The 17,635-nt window shown below is 40.0% G+C and overlaps 1 protein-coding gene across 1 annotated transcript; it reads right to left on the bottom strand.

Annotated features, from left to right (window-relative positions):
* Window positions 1–316: 316 nt before the first annotated feature.
* On the bottom strand, window positions 317–11,919 carry TRMT10A (tRNA methyltransferase 10A). Its single transcript, XM_075285889.1, has 8 exons — window positions 11,841–11,919; window positions 9,833–10,110; window positions 6,934–7,096; window positions 6,774–6,845; window positions 5,362–5,436; window positions 4,161–4,310; window positions 2,146–2,251; window positions 317–618 (listed from the first exon to the last, which is right to left on the bottom strand). Exons 2-8 carry the CDS (start codon window positions 10,063–10,065, stop codon window positions 395–397), a joined length of 1,023 nt encoding a protein of 340 aa, XP_075141990.1. The 5' UTR covers window positions 10,066–10,110; window positions 11,841–11,919; the 3' UTR covers window positions 317–394.
* Window positions 11,920–17,635: the final 5,716 nt, after the last annotated feature.

Raw genomic sequence — 17,635 nt, 5'->3', positions numbered from 1 at the left:
CATAAAAAAGTTGTAATTTTGTAATTAAAATGAATGAAACTGAGCTGTAGCATGGCCATGTGACCAATGGCATAAAGTCACTCCTTGAGAAGAAAGCAGCCATGTTTTCAAAGATCTGCACAATCTCTTTAAGAAAATATTTAATTTTTCAGTAACAATAAAGGTGTCTGAATTACCGAGTCTAATATTCAGATTTGTTAACAGTTTGTATTAAATAATAACTAATGAGTCTTTGTGAACCCTCTTCAATAGACCTTAGAAAAGTCTTCAGAAACACTGAAGGTACTTTCTGACTTTAAACAGTTTTGTTTGGCAGTAAACTAAAAAGAAGGGAATTAAAAGGTTTCTTGAAAAACAAATATATACATTCTGTACAAAAAAAATTCACAAGATATCAACTGTCCTTCTTATCTTCTTTTTCTCTTGACTCCGTGTCCATTGTGTCTTGTCCAAGCTCAGAATCACTGTCTGACTCCCCATCTTCCTGAGCAGATGAAACTTCTGCAGTAGCTTCAGATGTCCCATCAATGGGCATTGCTCCTTTACGCTGTGGTAGAACAGAGAAAAAGGCTTCCTTCCAGTCTTTTTTCTCCAGGAAAGCAAGTATTATCTCAAAGACTGCAAGAAAGCGATACGTTACATTATTGAGGCTAAATTTATAAGGGCTGTGTAGCAATCTTACTGAAAGATCATAAGGAAAGAGATCTCACATTCTGGGAAGTGGATATAAAAACGAAAAAGACTCAGAGAAGGTAAAAATTAGATTTTTTTCAGTAAAATGTTGCTAAAAACATTTAAGATATTGTTATTAAGACTACACATAATATGTAAACAAAAAGTTTAGTAGAAAAGACGGCTATGGGGAAATTTTATCACAATGTACAAATACATGAAAGGACATGTACAAAGACACAGTACAAAAACCCTTTCAAATGATCTTTTTATTCCTAGACCAGTGACGGTTACATCCACTACTCTTAGAAGAAAGAACATTTCACCATCATCATAGATAGGGATTCTTTACTGTATGAATAGTGAAGCTATAGGATGCTGTAATGGTAGATTTATTGTACAAAAGTTCAAGGTCATGGAAGCCTTGCTTGAAAGGAACAATATTACACAAGTATCCCATTTTGAGAGAAGACAAGTTGATCCCGGTGTTTTATAAAAAAATAAAAAAAAAAAAAAAAAAAAAAATTTAACCTGTTGTTTAACTAGAATCCTATGGGCTCCAAACTTTGGACTGGGATCCCCCTACATATTATGCCCCTCTTTAGCCTCTATCTTGTTCCTATTGCAGGGACATAACTAGTAACTAACTTTCAGACAACTTAGTCTCATTTAATAGAGCATGTGATTCTGAACCCTTAAAAATGTTGACGTTTTCTGCCTGAAAACCCTGTCTAAAGATTCTGCCACTAGGTCTTTCTTCTTAATTTCCTGTTCAGTTCCCATTACTATGGAAGGGCCATTTACAGAAACTATTAAACAGGAATACAAGAATTACAGGGGCACAGGTCTACTTCATAGCCTCCTGCATATTTTCACATAGCTTTCCTTGCTTGTACACTGCACAGAGAGGAGTCTGCAGCTTGTGACAGCTCACAGTGGGTGTAGGGAGAGTCTATTTACTTCTGATTATATGATTCTGTTATTTCTAATGTTAGTCATAGACATTAAGCAGCTGATTCCTGATTGTGGACAGATTTCTCTTTTCTTTTGTCAGGGATATTTTTACGAGCACCATGCCCTGTATTTTCAGAGGAAAATGGCATGGAATTTCAGCGCTGTAAAAAAGCCTTGCATTGACTTAAATGGGTTCCTTTTTCTGCTAGCAGAAAATTTAATTCACCATATAGATTAACAGAGAGAGACCGTAATATATGGACACCTATTGGTTTACAGCAGCCAAACAATATTTAATGAGATATGTGGGTGTCCCAAAGGGATAAACGATCAATGTCTTGTAATGGCAAATTGCAAGATTTGTTTCTCTAAAAAATAAAGTTTCTTTGTCTATAAAACCCAAGAGACAATATTGGCTTGGAGCTCTTGGAGCTAAAAAAAATTAAAAATAAACTCAAATACAGGCATTAATATAGTTTATCAGTAAAAACTGTCAGCACCAAATATGAGTAGTCTCACCGTGGTTCACTGCTAGAACTTTGCGACTATTCATCTTCACAAAACTCCCCAGAGGCAGTTGAGCATGGCTGATTCCAAGTTCCAAGGCTTGTTTATAAGTGATACCCTGCAAAAGTTCACATTTTCTTATCATATAAAAATCATAACTCTTAGTTCAGTTATGGTTTATTAATCTCTTGTGAACAGAGCCTAACGTAATCTTAAGTATCAGGCCTCATTTGTCAAAACTGACATGTCACTTTATATGGCAGTAAAACTTTGAGACGCTTTAACGAATATGCTAGGTTCAGATCTGCCTTCAGGTTTCTGTTCTACGGGGCCACTTGAGGACACGGAAAAAATGGAAACCCAATCCTGTTAAAAAGCAGTTACCCGCCTGAAAAATAGAGAGAGAAAAATGCTGCTTCCAGGACTTCCCCAAAGGGAGACCGAATGCAGCTGTGAACCTAGCCTTAGACAAGTGATTTTGAGCAGTTTTCATGACACATTCTACTTCATGGTAGTGCTAAACATTCATCAATGTTTGTATTTAAATAAATTATATATATATATATATATATATATATATATATATATATATATATATATATATATATATATATATATATATAAAATAGGAGATTTGGAAACTCGGAGGAAACCCCCCCCTGCAATTTTCAAAATGTGAAATGCTCTGCTTTTCACACAGATACATTTATTTTTTAATAATACATTCATTTATCCCTAAAGTTAACACATTCACAGAGGTTTAGGGTGCATTCACACTGAGTAAACGCTAGCTTATTTTGTAGAGTAAAATTACACTTGTAAATTTTGCTATCCCATTGACTTCAATGACATTTTACAGGCGTATTTTTACAGGCGTATTTTTTACAGGCGTATTTTTTACAGGCGTATTTTTACACTTGTAAAAAAATATCATTGAAGTCAATGGGATAGCAAAATTTACAAGTGTAATTTTACTCTACAAAATAAGCTAGCGTTTACTCAGTGTGAATGCACCCTTAGGGTGCATTCACACTGAGTAAACGCTAGCTTATTCTGAACGTAAAACACGTTCAGAATAAGCGGCGTCTAAAGCAGCTCCATTCATTTCTATGGGAGCGGGGATACGAGCGCTCCCCATAGAAATGAATGGGCTGCTTCTTTCACTCCGTGCAGTCCCATTGAAGTGAATGGGGAGTGCCGGCGTGTACGCTCCGGCATGAGCAGAGCTTGCCGTATACGCCGGCACTCCCCATTCACTTCAATGGGACTGCACGGAGTGAAAGAAGCAGCCCATTCATTTCTATGGGGAGCGCTCGTATCCCCGCTCCCATAGAAATGAATGGAGCTGCTTTAGACGCCGCTTATTCTGAACGTGTTTTACGTTCAGAATAAGCTAGCGTTTACTCAGTGTGAATTCACCCTTAAAGGAGAAAATACATCTCATAGTTTGTTACGCATTTTCTCCCGAGCACAGAAATACCCCATATTTGGGAGTAAACTAATGTTTGGGCACACGGCAGTGCATGGAAGGGAAGCGGTGTATTCATTTCTGGAAAGTAAATTATAGCAACACTTCAGTCACAAGTCAGGGGATTCCACTTAGCTGGCATTTCAGGGCTCTGCAAAAGTGGCATGACATCCAAGAACCATACAGTTTAAATCTGTGCTCCAAAAACCACATGGCGCTTATTCCCTTCTGTGCCTGGTTGTGTGCCCAAATAGCGGTTTGCCTAGGGGTTAAATTTGTAGTAGGCTAAAGGTTAGCTAAATAGCAAATGAAAAGTGGTTTCTATGAAACCAAAGATTGTCCTCTGGATAAGCATGGATGTATTACATTGATCCAATGTAAGAAGATGCTAAACATACGCTGTCTAAAAGCAAAATTGTCTTAGTTCCCCATAGTAACCACTCACAGCTTTCATTTTGTATTTGGCTCTTAAAAAATGAAAACTACATCCCGATTGGTTGCAATGGGCATCTAAGTTTTGGTTTTGTACAATTTAATAAATCTGCCTCATTAGGTTTACCTTGTGATGGTTATGATCTACTAAGCCTCCAATAATGTAAACTTTGGTTTCATCTAGCTCATGGAGTACTTCAGGAGAATCAGATGTAAGATACACCAGATCTTCAGGCTTCATAAGATCTTTGTAATGCTCAGATTTTATTTGGATATCCTAAGGAAAAAAACAAAAAACAAACAACAAATCAACTTAGCAGCACTTTCACTGGGTTGTCCAGTTAAGAGTGAGGATATTTTTACATTTTTTGATATGACAACCGTATAGGGTTGTGCTATATTCCACTGTGATCTACCAACGATTGAAATAAAAAAAAAATAACTAAAATAAATTGCTGTTTATAACTAAACCTCAATAAGATCATTATTTTTATTGTTGCTTTTATTTTCCATCAATGTAGCCAATATGAGGGCTTGTTTTTTGGGAGAATTACTGTATTGTATTTCGTGTGGAAAAAAAACAGCAATCCTGCTATTGTGATTTGGGGGTTTAAAATGTTGTGCCTTTCAGGGTGTATGTTAAAAAACATTTTATCTTATTTGTGGGTTGCCGTTTTGGCCAGTGATTGGCTGGATGAACATCTCATAGCATTTCCTCTGTATGTATTAAAAATAAACATAAAAAAAAATGGAGCTCGGCAGAAACACAGGCAATCTAAGGATCAGCGCAGCAGGGGATAGTAAAGGAGTTTAGTAAAGGTTTGTTACATTAGCATGCCCCTATTAAGAACTTTATTTTGTATAGGCCCTTTAAACCCAGAGACCTCACATAACCACTGACTGCAATTAGACATATGAAGTGGTTCATTTATGTATTTACTCTGCATTTAATTTTTGGAGACATTCTTCTTGTTGATCTTCAATACTTAGGTGACTTACAAACAACCATATGTGTGTTGCTGGGCCATGTTTAAACAGCACAGATGGAACATAGCTCCATGGTCATGGCTTTCCGTGCTCCATTTACTGAGGTCAAAGAGCATAGGCGGCAAACTGAACAGGAACAGGACCTGTATGAGTTTTGCCCCAAGCTCATGACCCAATACACGGGACCGCGAAAATACCAAGTCAAGTGTATAGGGCCATAGAAATGAATGGGTCAGTGAAAAACATAGCTAGCACACAGACAATGTACAGGGTCCTGTGCATGAGGCCTTAGATATTATATATGCAACATTTTTTACCAATTTGCTAATTAATATTCTAACCTTCCAATTGATCCAGCCTTTGTCATATTCATCCATGTTACTTTTCAGCTGTCCACCATGGCTTGTTAGATAAAGCTTTAAAAAAGTAAAACAATGTTATTACTACTAATGAAATCCATATTTTTACATATCAGTACATGTCTACTTTTAGTTTCAGGCGAATCTTATTTGGTCATATTCTACCTTCCCCCAGATGACGTTTTCAAGGACTATGATATTCATCACCTATCCTTAGGTTGTCAACATCAGATTGGTGGTCTGATATCCAGAAATCCCACTGATCTGCTGATTTTAGGGGCTGTAGCCTCTTCACTACTTCCTAAGCACAGTACCTTATAGTGCAACCCCATTCATTTGAAAGAGTATGATTTGCAGGATGACCATATGACCAATGGAAGTGACATCACTGGTCAGAGAGAAGATTCCTCACAACAGTCTCATCAATATCAAAGCCCCAGAAAACTTTATTGAGGCTAAGGCCCCACAAAGCGAAATGCTGTATTATTTCACTGTGGTTTTACTGCACTTTCCTCTGCGTTTTTTTCCTCTCCTATTAAAAATGTATAGGGAATATGCTTGCAATTCAGCAGCTAAACTTAACATGCTGCGACTTTAAAACTGACGCATGTGTTGTAAAAAAAAAAAAAAAAAAAAAAGCAGATTTACTACAGTGTGTGGATAACATTAAATGAAATGTAGTTCACTTTTTAGTACTGTAAGGCTTAGGCCCCGCGGTTCTTCCCGCAGCACTTTAAACAGAGAGTTTGCAGTTTTCCTCCCCGGACTTTCTGCTGCAATTATATCTACAGGGAAGCCACGAGCATTTCCATAAATGTAATTGACAAGCTGCGATTTCCAAAACCGCGCCGGTTTGGGAAATTACAGCATGTCCACGCTGCGGTTCTTAACGCAAAGAGGGCATGGGATTTGCAAGAATCCCATCCACTTTGCAGTTACAGCAAAACGCCGCAATTTTTCCCATCGTGTTTCCGTGGGGCCCCGGCCTAAAACTGACTTTTTTGACAGCAAGCAGAGACCTAGAAAACTGAGAGGAATTAATACAAAAAGTATACTGGAAAAATTGTATATCTTTTTATTATACAAACAATAACATTGGTCTGAAAGTGGCTAACCCCTTTAGGGTATGTTCAAATGGAGGAAAAAGTCTTGGAAACCTTTTCCGCCGTGTGAGCATTCCGCGCCGCGACGCTGCCAAAAAACTCAGTGTGAATTAGCCCTAAATGTTTCTGCCTCCATACTATTTATATGTACCAGTCAACAAGCATTTCTACATCTATAATAGAGAAAATGGCAGTGTCACACCTGATGGGCTTAATACGTCAGGGCTGTTTTCCCATGTCACAGTCGCAGTAAATCTTAATATATATATGGGTTTAATATAGAAAAGTTACCTGAACAGGATGAGTCGCCCTGCGATTTTCAGCGTAGCATCTTCTTATCTGCTTGTTTAACTTTTTCACATCCTACATAAGAAGCAGAGAAGCTTGCCATAAAACAGAAAAAAAAATAAAAAAAATAAGATAAACACATTACACAAATGCAGCAACTTACCCTCAATGCCATTAAATCATCAAAGCTGCAGTCAATTACAAGACGCACTTTACTGGGCTGGATCTCCCTGCGTGCTTTTTTACTGACATTATCCTCTGGACTCTGTGCTAGTTGGGCCTGGCGAACCAGTTTTCTTTTTTGCCTTTTCTCCTTCCGCTTCTGCCTAAATGAGAAGGAAACACAAACTATAAATTAATCTCAATATTTTTTTTTTGTGGAATCTGCCTCAAAAAAATTCTACATCCCATTCATTTCATAGCCTCTTTCTCCACTAGCTTTAAAAAAACAAGACGACAAAAAAACCCCAAAACACGCAACATGTCCTGTCTGAAGCTCCCATTGAAAGTAATGACAATAAAAAGTCTGACAGCAGGAAGATTGGCATTGTCGATTATGCACGACAGGCACACTGGAAAAATCTGCTGGGTGAACAATAAACACTGTTAAAAATCCAAATTGGATGATCACTTTAACTCACCTACTCAGGGCTAGAGGAAATGCATTACATTAGGACACATTCAGGGACATTGTCACCTTAAACTTGGGGGCCACAGGGAAAGAGACGCAATCTTGGTCTATTTATAAAGTCCAAAAAATGGCTTTTAAAATAAGACTATGATCATGTCTGTAGATTTTGAGATATCACTGGTTAAAGTAGAGTTGTATAAACTCACACGTTCACTTGATTTTATTGTTCTCCTGTCATTGTCACTTCAGATTCCCCCAAGGGAAGGGGTACCATGGACTTTTGTTTCAGATCATTTGGGTGGTATATTTATTTTCATAGGAATTCGCTATCTTTTAATGAATAAGAAGGGCTTTATGGCTTCTTATTGGCCATGTACAATCAGCCATTCAGCCGAATTATAAACTGGAAAAATAAAGGTGTCAAAGATTAGGTCTACCTAACTCCACAGCCCTGGCTAATAGAAAAATGACAGATTTATTTTTCAAGCAAATTCTTGGACTCTGAACCTCCAGGTTACCCTCTTCCTGTTCTGTATTATTATATAGTTATGAGCGTATAGTTAATGCTCACTGATTTAAAGGGAGACTGTAAGCAGGAAGATCAGTACCAAACTAACTATACAGTATCTTGTAGGGCGGCTTCTACACTTTCTAAAGGTGCCTTTCTTATTCTGTATTGCAACTCTACTTTCATGAAAATAAGGATTTTATTCTTATACTAATCAGCTGAAAAGGGTTTTCCTCTTCTTTTGCCAAGGCTTTGCTCTATGCTCCAGATAATTGTCCTTAACTGCAAACAAAGTGGGAAATGTCACTTAAGCAATAGAAAGGCTTAGCTGGACATTTGAGGGTGATTATCTAGATCAGAGAGTGAAGACCCAGCAGAAGAAACAACCCTAAAAGCCCTCTTTAGCTCATTTTCATAAGAATAAAATGCCAATTTTCATGAGAATGGAACTGCAATGCAGGATAAGAAAGACATCTTTGGAAAGTGTAGAAGCCACCCTACCAGGCACGGTCATTTTTTTTTATATGGATTTTCCTGCTGAAGTACGGTGCTATACCTGCTAAATGGCTTCCGGGTCCTGGCTGCATCATACAACTGGGATCCGGTACTAGCAGTGTTATACAGCTAGTACTTGGACTCCAGAAGCTTGCCAGATGCTTTGATCTACAGTGACCCCAACAGGGTTCTGGGGTTAATCAGAGTGTGAAAATCACAGCTCTGCTACAGCTTTCCACTGTGGGGAGTCAGAGGGCCAGAAAATGGAGAGGAATCTGAGGCAGAAGTTCAATTTCAGTTAATTTTCTACTATGTGAACAAAACCTGTGCAGAGTGTGATATAGTTGGAATATCTATTTCAGCAAGAATAGGATCTTGTTGAAGAGAAAACAGGCAGTTTGGCTCTTGTGGTGCTGGAATTACAATAGAGGCACAGGACTAGATAAACATAGCTGCTTTATTCCTGCATTATTCCTTCAATTGGCCCTTGCGTTGTGTCTGGTATTGTAATTCAGCTCTATTTAAAAAGGACCTTTCATGTCCTCTGGCAGCAACAGTTTTATTTACCACCGTAAAGCTGAAAGTGCGCTGAATATAGTGCACTGTCAGGTTTGACGGTACGTGCCTGGGTTCAGGAGATATTGGTGTTGATGACTTCAACAGTGAAACCCCTTCACAGTCAGAAGGGCTGGGCATTACTGCTTAGTGTCATCGTAAGGCTGTAAAGCCCACCCTTCTAACAATGGAGAACTATCAGTATCAAAACTAATGGCATCAATAACCCTACAACCCGGGCACATACCGGGAAAGCTGACAGTGCGCTGCATACCACCGGTGTGAAAGGTCCTCTTTAAAGAAGCACTCCAGACAAAACCTTTTTTTTCATCTCTGCACCCCTCACTTGTCAATCTTCATGTAAACTGCTCTCATATCCCTATAATCTAGCTCATCACTCCTGATCTGACTTCATCTTGACTTTTATATTTCTTCTTTATAGTATATATCTCATGATGCCTCAGCTCAGCATCACATGGTCAGCTAGAGGATTGTACTGTCACTGTTGGGAGTGAAATTATAGTCTTCTCTACATATTCTAAGAGACTAAATATATACAGTCAGGGAGGCTGCACTGCAATCTCCTCTACTGTAGGTGAGTGACATGAGCTGTCTTATAACAGCAGTAGCTAGTGATAGCAGATTTGTGCCTGGCGTATAGTCACGCAGCGGCATACTGCAGCCACTGATGCCTATCGTAAAGTATATCTTTTGTTACTTGTTTTTGCAGCACCTCTCTGTATAGGAATGCACAGCAGACTATGCTTTACTATACAGTGAAAAAAGAACACTCTTTCTGTATAGGGGCCTATGGATACATTTGATGTGTGCACCAGAGATGAAACAAGAAAGTGTGAAACGTTAAGCACATACTTTCGGAGCTCACGTTGGTCTTCCCATTGCTTTTGTTTGATCATTTTCTTCATTTGTCTCTTTGACATGACCTCAGATCCTTTACAGCCATCTGGAGGAGATCCATTCTCTGTTTTAGCACATTCTATATTAGCATTTCTTGGCAGATGATCACCAGTTGTACTTTCTTTACTGTTAGTGGATTGTGAGATGGATTTACTGCCCTCGGAGAGAACTAATGACTCTTCATCCATTGTGATACAGCAGTGAATTTTCCATGCACGTCTTGTGCAATAAACCTGTAATACAATTAGCAAAATAACCCTAGATATCAGTGACCACCTTTGTGTCCATCACATGAACAGGACAGAATTTATCCAGAGTAATGACAGTAAGATGATAAAACAATAAGGAATTCACAAAAAGCATAAAATTTCATTTCATAAAGAACATTTATTTGCTGAAACTGAAGCTTCCCCAGTGTGTGACTGTTCCTATCTCTCATATTCCCAGCTGACTGCCTTCATGACACTTGCAAACAACCTGCGAAGTCTGAGATTACCAGTATATATATTACACACACACATTTTTTTTTAATGTGAGCACATCAATAAGATAGATCCATTTAAAGGGGAATGTTCAGGGAGTAATAATCCCCTTCACTGGTTCAGCTTTATTACTAAGGTACATCCCAATTCCCTGGAGCCCCATTTACTCAGTTTGCGCAAGGAAGGGGGGCAGGAAGTTACTTTCTCTGTGGATTTATTCACCCTAGGCCCAGGTGACTCCAGGTCACATGATAAGAACCAGCACCTGGACCCCGAGGTCACTGCTCCTCCTCTACTATTTTTTTTTTTTTTTTTTACCGGAAGTTACCTCTGTTATGGGGCTGGTGGACTACAGTACAGCCCCCATTGCACAGGTAAGAAAAGGGAGAGGAGCTTGAGCGACCAGGGGCTGGTCCTAATAATGTCACCTGATGTCATAACCAACCAATTCCAGGTTTAATAAATTCCTGAAGGAAGAAATTAAATTCCCTGGACAAGCCCTTTAACAGCCAACACATGGCTGTGCTAAAATCGCTTGATGTTAATGGGGCTTTTTTTGCCAATTTTCACAGATTGCTCAACAGTACAACAATAACATCTAATTAAGGCTAAGACCCCCACATTGCAGAAAGGCAATATTTTTTGCTGCAGATTTTGCTACGGTTTTCTGAGAAAAAGTCAGGAATACACTTGCGAACTGCCATTAAGTAAAATGGCGAGTGAGTCTGCGCAGTACCGGAGAGAAGCGCTACTATGCAGGCGCGGGATTTGAAGACAAGAAGACGGAAGAAGACATGGAACCAGAGGGCGTAACTACAAGAAGACAGAAGAGGCAGGCGTGCCCGAAGCTGAGGTCGCACCGTGCATGCCCATGGTGCACGTTCAGGTACGATTAGCATATATGTTTTAATGCTTTTATTTAAAAATGGGATGGGGGTTTAATATAACATTTACGGTGCCTGAATAGCCTTTTTAAAGGCTATTCACGCATGTGTGGGGCTCTATTAGCATAATTTTGCTGATAGAGCCCCTTTAACACAAGGGAAACCCACCAAGCAGCGGCTTTCCCAAGCCCCGGGGAGGGATCAGTGATGTCACGTAGATATATATATATATATATATATATATATATATATATATATATATAGTTATCTAGCTATACATACATATATTTTTATTTGTTTTTAACATCTCCCTCTGCCTCCACAATTCCTGGACAACCCCTTGAATTATACAATATAAATAAGTAAATATATAACAATAATTTTATTTTAAAGCCAGAGTCAGTAGCTTTTTTTCCCCTAACTCCATAGCCCTGTTCTGCTAAATGTGGTAAACTGCCCCCTCCCCCAATGCCAAGTGAAGAAATATACATTATTTCACCCAGCTGAGGCAGTGCACTGCTCCCTGCTGTCAGCCCGACAAGATGTACATAGACATGTTCATAGCAGCCTACGGGCCGTACACGGCACATACATTACCCCTTACACGTCGCCGTCGTCAGCTCACACTCATTCACGGCACACCGCAAAATGCCTCCAGATTGTAAGCAAACAGCTCAGCACTCACTGCAACGTGCTAACAGGAACACAGTCGCTCCGTCGCACCTCTGACGTCACCGTCGCACAAGGTTTTAGCAGCTGCCATACTTGAAACGGGCAAGAGATGAAAGTGATACTGTTTGTATTGTTAGTGTCTGTCTGCCAGAGGGTGCGGGAGCTGCAGCCATGTGACTCCTTATGGCGGTCTCCTGCTGTATGAGGATATTAGCTGTAGTAAGTAGAATATGAGGTGTATACATGATGTATACCAGTAGAGGTCGCATGTTAGCCCCTGACACGGCTCAGTACATTGCTTGGGCTATTTGTAGGCAGGAAACTACTGCACCTGGAATTTTTATATACAGAGACAGACTGTCAAAGCATTTTTCACATAGCACGCTGTTGTTGTTTCAGATTTTGATCCCTTCCTGAAACAAAAAAAAAAGATAAAAATGGTGTCAGGGTAGTTTCACACATGTTGTTGGAAAAACATTACTGCACTTTTGGATGCAGTTTTTTTTTTAACCAAAGCTAGAACTGGATCCAGCAGTAAGGAGAAATGTAAGGGAGGGTTGAACCCACCCTAAGGGTAAATTCACACACCATCTATCGGGAAAAAACAGAGCCAGTTGTTTTTTGTTTTTTTCTCTAGCTGAAAACATCAGGTAATTTTGTATATAATGTTTGTTCTCTCACTTTGTTATACCTTGACCAGGGCTGCAGTAGGTTATTCGCGTAAGGGGGCGTTCACACTACTGTTGGATTCCGTCAGCAGTGTCCGTGGCTATTGTCAGTACAAGATTTCAGCATCGGACAGTAGCTGGTCCATTTGTAAATTTCCATTCACTTCAATGGGAATTTATCTTGTGTCTTACAACCATGTCCGTTTTTTTTCAAGCGGACAAAAAAAATCCTACATGCAGGACTTTTCTGTCCGTTTAAACTGACAGTAAGTGTCCGCTTTTTTTAAACGTTGAGATCTATGATCAACAGACAGTAATTGATAGCCTTCAGTTACTGTCCATTTGTGTCTGTTATGATAGGTGTCCGTTTTTATTTTCAAAATGGACACCTTCTGAGCGGACACCAACGGTAGTGTGAACCCTACCTGCTGGCAGCTATCTTGCTGCAGTCTACATTGGCAGCATTGTGGACCAGAATAAACTAATCTCATCCACACTTTTTACCTAAAACCCACAGCACAAAGTGACCTGCGCCAATCTAAGCATGTCAGCCACAGCAATACAGACTACCTGGGTGCTTTGTGCGCTGAGAAAGAATTCTCTAATGGAAAATGTGCAGCATGTTTGTACTGTGTGTCCCCAGCAATGTAGCGCTTTGATCACACCAGTGATGGGTGACCGTGGGAGATTACATCCCCATTCCGCTTAAAATGTACAAAGAAACAAGTCCCGCAAGCAGAATTTTTCTCTCTGCTGATTGCAGATGGAAACCTGGCAGACCCCATTGTAGTCTATAGAGTCCTTGGGTAACTGATTCTTAAGCAGAAAGGGTTTCCATTTATTGAGTCCCCAAGCAAACCCAAAGAACGGAAACTTGAACGCTAGAGTGAACCTAGCATGAGGTATCATTGTTGGTAAAATTGTGGTTGAATCTAGAATGGCATTCTTTATAGGAGCAATATGGCTGACACGTAGGGGGCAGTATGGCTGACAGCAGTGACAACATTGTGTTTAGTATAGTTATGGGTTCACTGAAACCTGTATTGTGCTGGAGTACTGTGCCTAGTCCAGTTTCACAGGTGTGAAAGACCAATATGATATGACAGTGGAACAGAGCAGCATTTATATTACTTGATAAGGCTAAGTTCACATCTGTGTTGGAGTTTCTGTTCGAAGGTTATAATCAATGAGGTCCCTTCAACACAGTGTAAAACTGTACTAGCGCAATTCTAAGCATAAACACTAGATGGCAATATGTTTTAAGAAACAGAAAACATTTAGCTAACATTTCTTCTCTTTTCAAGCTTTCCAATGACTGACGAGCAGTTGCATCTGGGTCTGAAAATCAGAGGGACATGTAACTCTCACTCCCATCACACATACACAGTGGGGTGGGTATTTATAAACCCATCTACACACATTTTCTAGTGTAGAGTTTGAGTTCCTGACTGGCTTGGTTTCCCTACTGGCGCATAAGTATGCACCTGATTTATTAAGAGGCCGGAGCTTTCTGATAATTCAAGAGTACCTTGCATTAGTCGGCGACTTTATTAAAGTGGACCTTTCATATCCTCAGGCACATGCAGATTTATATACTCTTAGAAAGCCGACAATGCGCTGAATTGAGCACACTGTCAGTTTCCCTTTATGCATCCCAGGGGAAGAGCTATCGGTGCCATTACCGATCTCTGCCCACAGTTAGAAGGGCGTTCCTGACAGTCTATCTGGGTTGTGAGGAACACCCCTCCCTGACAGTACTCGTCCATAGCCCTGTACTGTCAGACGGGGCGTTTCTTACCGCCCAGTGATGACATTAAGCTATGAGGAAACACGGTGGGTGGACAGCGGACCAAGTGTGAATGCCACATTAGATTTTAAGCTCTTTCAAGCAGGGCCCTCAGTCCCTTCGTGTGAATTGACTATTTCTTTGTAAATGTATTTGTTTGTATTTTAACCCTACAATTTGTAAAGTGCTGCGGAATATGTTGGCGCTATATAAATATAATGTATTATTATTATTGTTATTATTATTAGATGGCTGACCTTTAGCATTAATTGTAACCATTTATCTGACTGTGGTGTCCTTATCAATGACAGAAATGTATTACTCCTTGTTTTCTGACCTTGAGGCTCATCTTTCTCTTATCTGTGAAGTCGTTGGAGTGGATATGTACTTACTTATGGATATATACCAGCATAAAAGAATACTATAACATACATTTTACTATAATACTAAATGTATACAAATATATATATATATATATATATATATATATATATTTATTTATCAAGCTTTTACTGTAAGTAATACGAGTAAGAGTATACGCTGACTGATTCTGAACATTAAAACACGTTCAGAATCAGCGCGTACAAAGCAGATCCCATTCATTTCAATGGGAGCCGGCATACGTGCGCTCCCCATTGAAATGAATGGGCTGCTTTTTTCCCTATTGCTTTCAATGTGATACGCGCGTCACTCAGTGTGAATGCACCCTAAGATATGGTTTGCTATAACACTTAAAGGGGTTGTCCAAGCAAAAATGGACAACCCTTTTAATGTTTAAATCAGCTTTGGGCAGTAAAAAAAAAAAAAAGCATTTTCACCTGTCCCTGTTGCTCCGGTGTCTTCCCGCACCTCCCGCTTCTTCTGCTCTGGTGGGTCTCTTCTGAAGTTGTGTTGAAGCCACTCATTGGCCTCAGCAGTCACGTGACCACTGAGGCCAATCAGTGAAGGGTTTGCAATGTCACTACCTGTGACATCATGGGTCCTCTTCGGTCACATGACCGCTGAGGCCAACCATCAGCCTTAGCACAACTCCACAAGAGACCCGCAGTCTTATTTTTTTTCACTGCCCCCAGCTGATTTAAAAGTTAAAAGAGTTGACCATTTTTGCCTGCACCACCAGTTTAATAAATTCTCATGACATTTCACATCTCCCTCTCTCAGCAGCTTTGCCAGCTGTGTCTCCTTCTCACTACCTGCATTCTTCAATAAGCTGATCAGCAGGCTTTGACCATTTGATGGACAGCACACTATGAAGTATCAAAATGAATATAGACATTGACTTTACCATGAGATTATTTATTATGAGTACTAGAAATCTTATATAAATGCAGATCAAATAATAGTCACAGTAAATGTACACAGGTTTGGAGAACGCTTAGGGGGTGTTCCCACGGCCATTGCTAATGTCCATTGCTGTCTTCCATCACACATTAAACTGTCACAGACAGAATCTGTGTCCATTCCCATTAACACTAATGTAAACAAAATTACGTAATATGCGCGTATCACATTGAAAGCAATAGGGAAAAAAGCCTCTGATTGATTTCAATGTGTAGCGCCCGTAAGCCGACACATTAAAATGAATGGGATCTGTTTTGAGCGCTCACACTCTGACACGTGTATATCATCCTCATATCAGCCTGATGCTGATGGACAAGAGTCTCAGGATATCCTTGAACAGACGTAAGATTTGGAAACTGTGCAAGCAAACAGTCTTGACCGAAGATCTAATTTTAAGACTTAAAGGGGCTCTATTAGCAAAATTATGCTGATAGAGCCACACATATGCGTGAATAGCCTTTAAAAAGGCAGTTTTAAAATAAAACCCTAAAACAGAATATGATCAACTTACCCATCGTGCACAGTGGGCGGGCATTCGGGGTCCGCCGTCTTCTGCAGCCACGCCTCCTCTTCCAGCGATATCCTCGGGTCCCGTATAACTAGCTAACTGACATTGTTAAAAAATGGCGCGGGTGCATGCGCAGTAGCATGCTGCTTCTACTACGGCTACGGCAGACCCTGAATGCCTGCCCACCTTGTCCTGGACTGGCTTAGGTCAGCAAAAATGCCGCCTTCCCCGTGGCCCTGGCATAGCGCCGCCTGAAGCGGTCGCTTCAGGTCACCTCATGGGAGGTGCAGCGCTGCCTGCCTGACTACATTGTGCCAATTGTAAAGCTTGGTGGAAGAGAGATAATACTATGGGCTTATTTTTCAGGGTTGGCCTAGGCCCCCTAGTTCCATTGAAAGACATTCTTAATGCTACAGCATACCAAGACATTATAGACAATTGTATGTCTTCCAAATTTTCCTTAGCTCTTCACTGTCTATAAATTGTCGGCTCCAGTTGTATCGCAGCATTCATTTGGGTAACAGATTCAGTTTTAGTGGCCTGATACAGCATACACCAGATGCCAGTGAATTTCAAATGAAATGTCATAAAAGCACTTACAGTCCTATGAAAAAGTTTGGGCACCCCTATTAATCTTAATCATTTTTAGTTCTAAATATTTTGGTATTTGCAACAGCCATTTCAGTTTGATATATCTAATAACTGATGGACACAGTAATATTTCAGGATTGAAATGAGGTTTATTGTACTAACAGAAAATGCGCAATATGCATTAAACCAAAATTTGACAGGTGCAAAAGTATGGGCACCTCAACAGAAAAGTGACATTAATATTTAGTAGATCCTCCTTTTGCAAAGATAACAGCCTCTAGTCGCTTCCTGTAGCTTTTAATCAGTTCCTGGATCCTGGATAAAGGTATTTTGGACAAACAATTCAAGTTCAGTTAAGTTAGATGGTCGCCGAGCATGGACAGCCCGCTTCAAATCATCCCACAGATGTTCAATGATATTCAGGTCTGGGGACTGGGATGGCCATTCCAGAACATTGTAATTGTTCCTCTGCATGAATGCCTGAGGATTTGGAGCGGTGTTTTGGATCATTGTCTTGCTGAAATATCCATCCCCGGCGTAACTTCAACTTCGTCACTGATTCTTGAACATTATTCTCAAGAATCTGCTGATACTGAGTGGAATCCATGCGACCCTCAACTTTAACAAGATTCCCGATGCCAGCATTGGCCACACAGCCCCAAAGCATGATGGAACCTCCACCAAATTTTACAGTGGGTAGCATGTGTTTTTCTTGGAATGCTGTTTCTTTTTGGACGCCATGCATAACGCCTTTTTTTATAACCAAACAACTCAATTTTTGTTTCCAAAATGAAGCTGCCTTGTCCAAATGTGCTTTTTCATACCT

The sequence above is a fragment of the Leptodactylus fuscus genome, chromosome 1 (genome assembly GCF_031893055.1).
Source record: "Leptodactylus fuscus isolate aLepFus1 chromosome 1, aLepFus1.hap2, whole genome shotgun sequence".
NCBI classification, from domain to species: Eukaryota; Metazoa; Chordata; class Amphibia; order Anura; family Leptodactylidae; genus Leptodactylus; species Leptodactylus fuscus.
The sequence above is the reverse complement of the archived record's forward strand: the minus strand, read 5'-3'. Positions and strand labels throughout refer to the sequence as shown.

Bases quoted from the DNA above. Each gene is read 5' to 3' on its own strand.
- TRMT10A (XM_075285889.1), bottom strand. From the start codon at position 10,065: ATGGATGAAGAGTCATTAGTTCTCTCCGAGGGCAGTAAATCCATCTCA. The intron at 5,437-6,773 runs GTAACTTTTCTA...ACTTTTTTAAAG, and splicing joins GGGCGACTCATCCTGTTCAG to CTTTATCTAACAAGCCATGG. The intron at 2,252-4,160 runs GTAAACCTAATG...GAACTTTTGCAG, and splicing joins TAGATCATAACCATCACAAG to GGTATCACTTATAAACAAGC.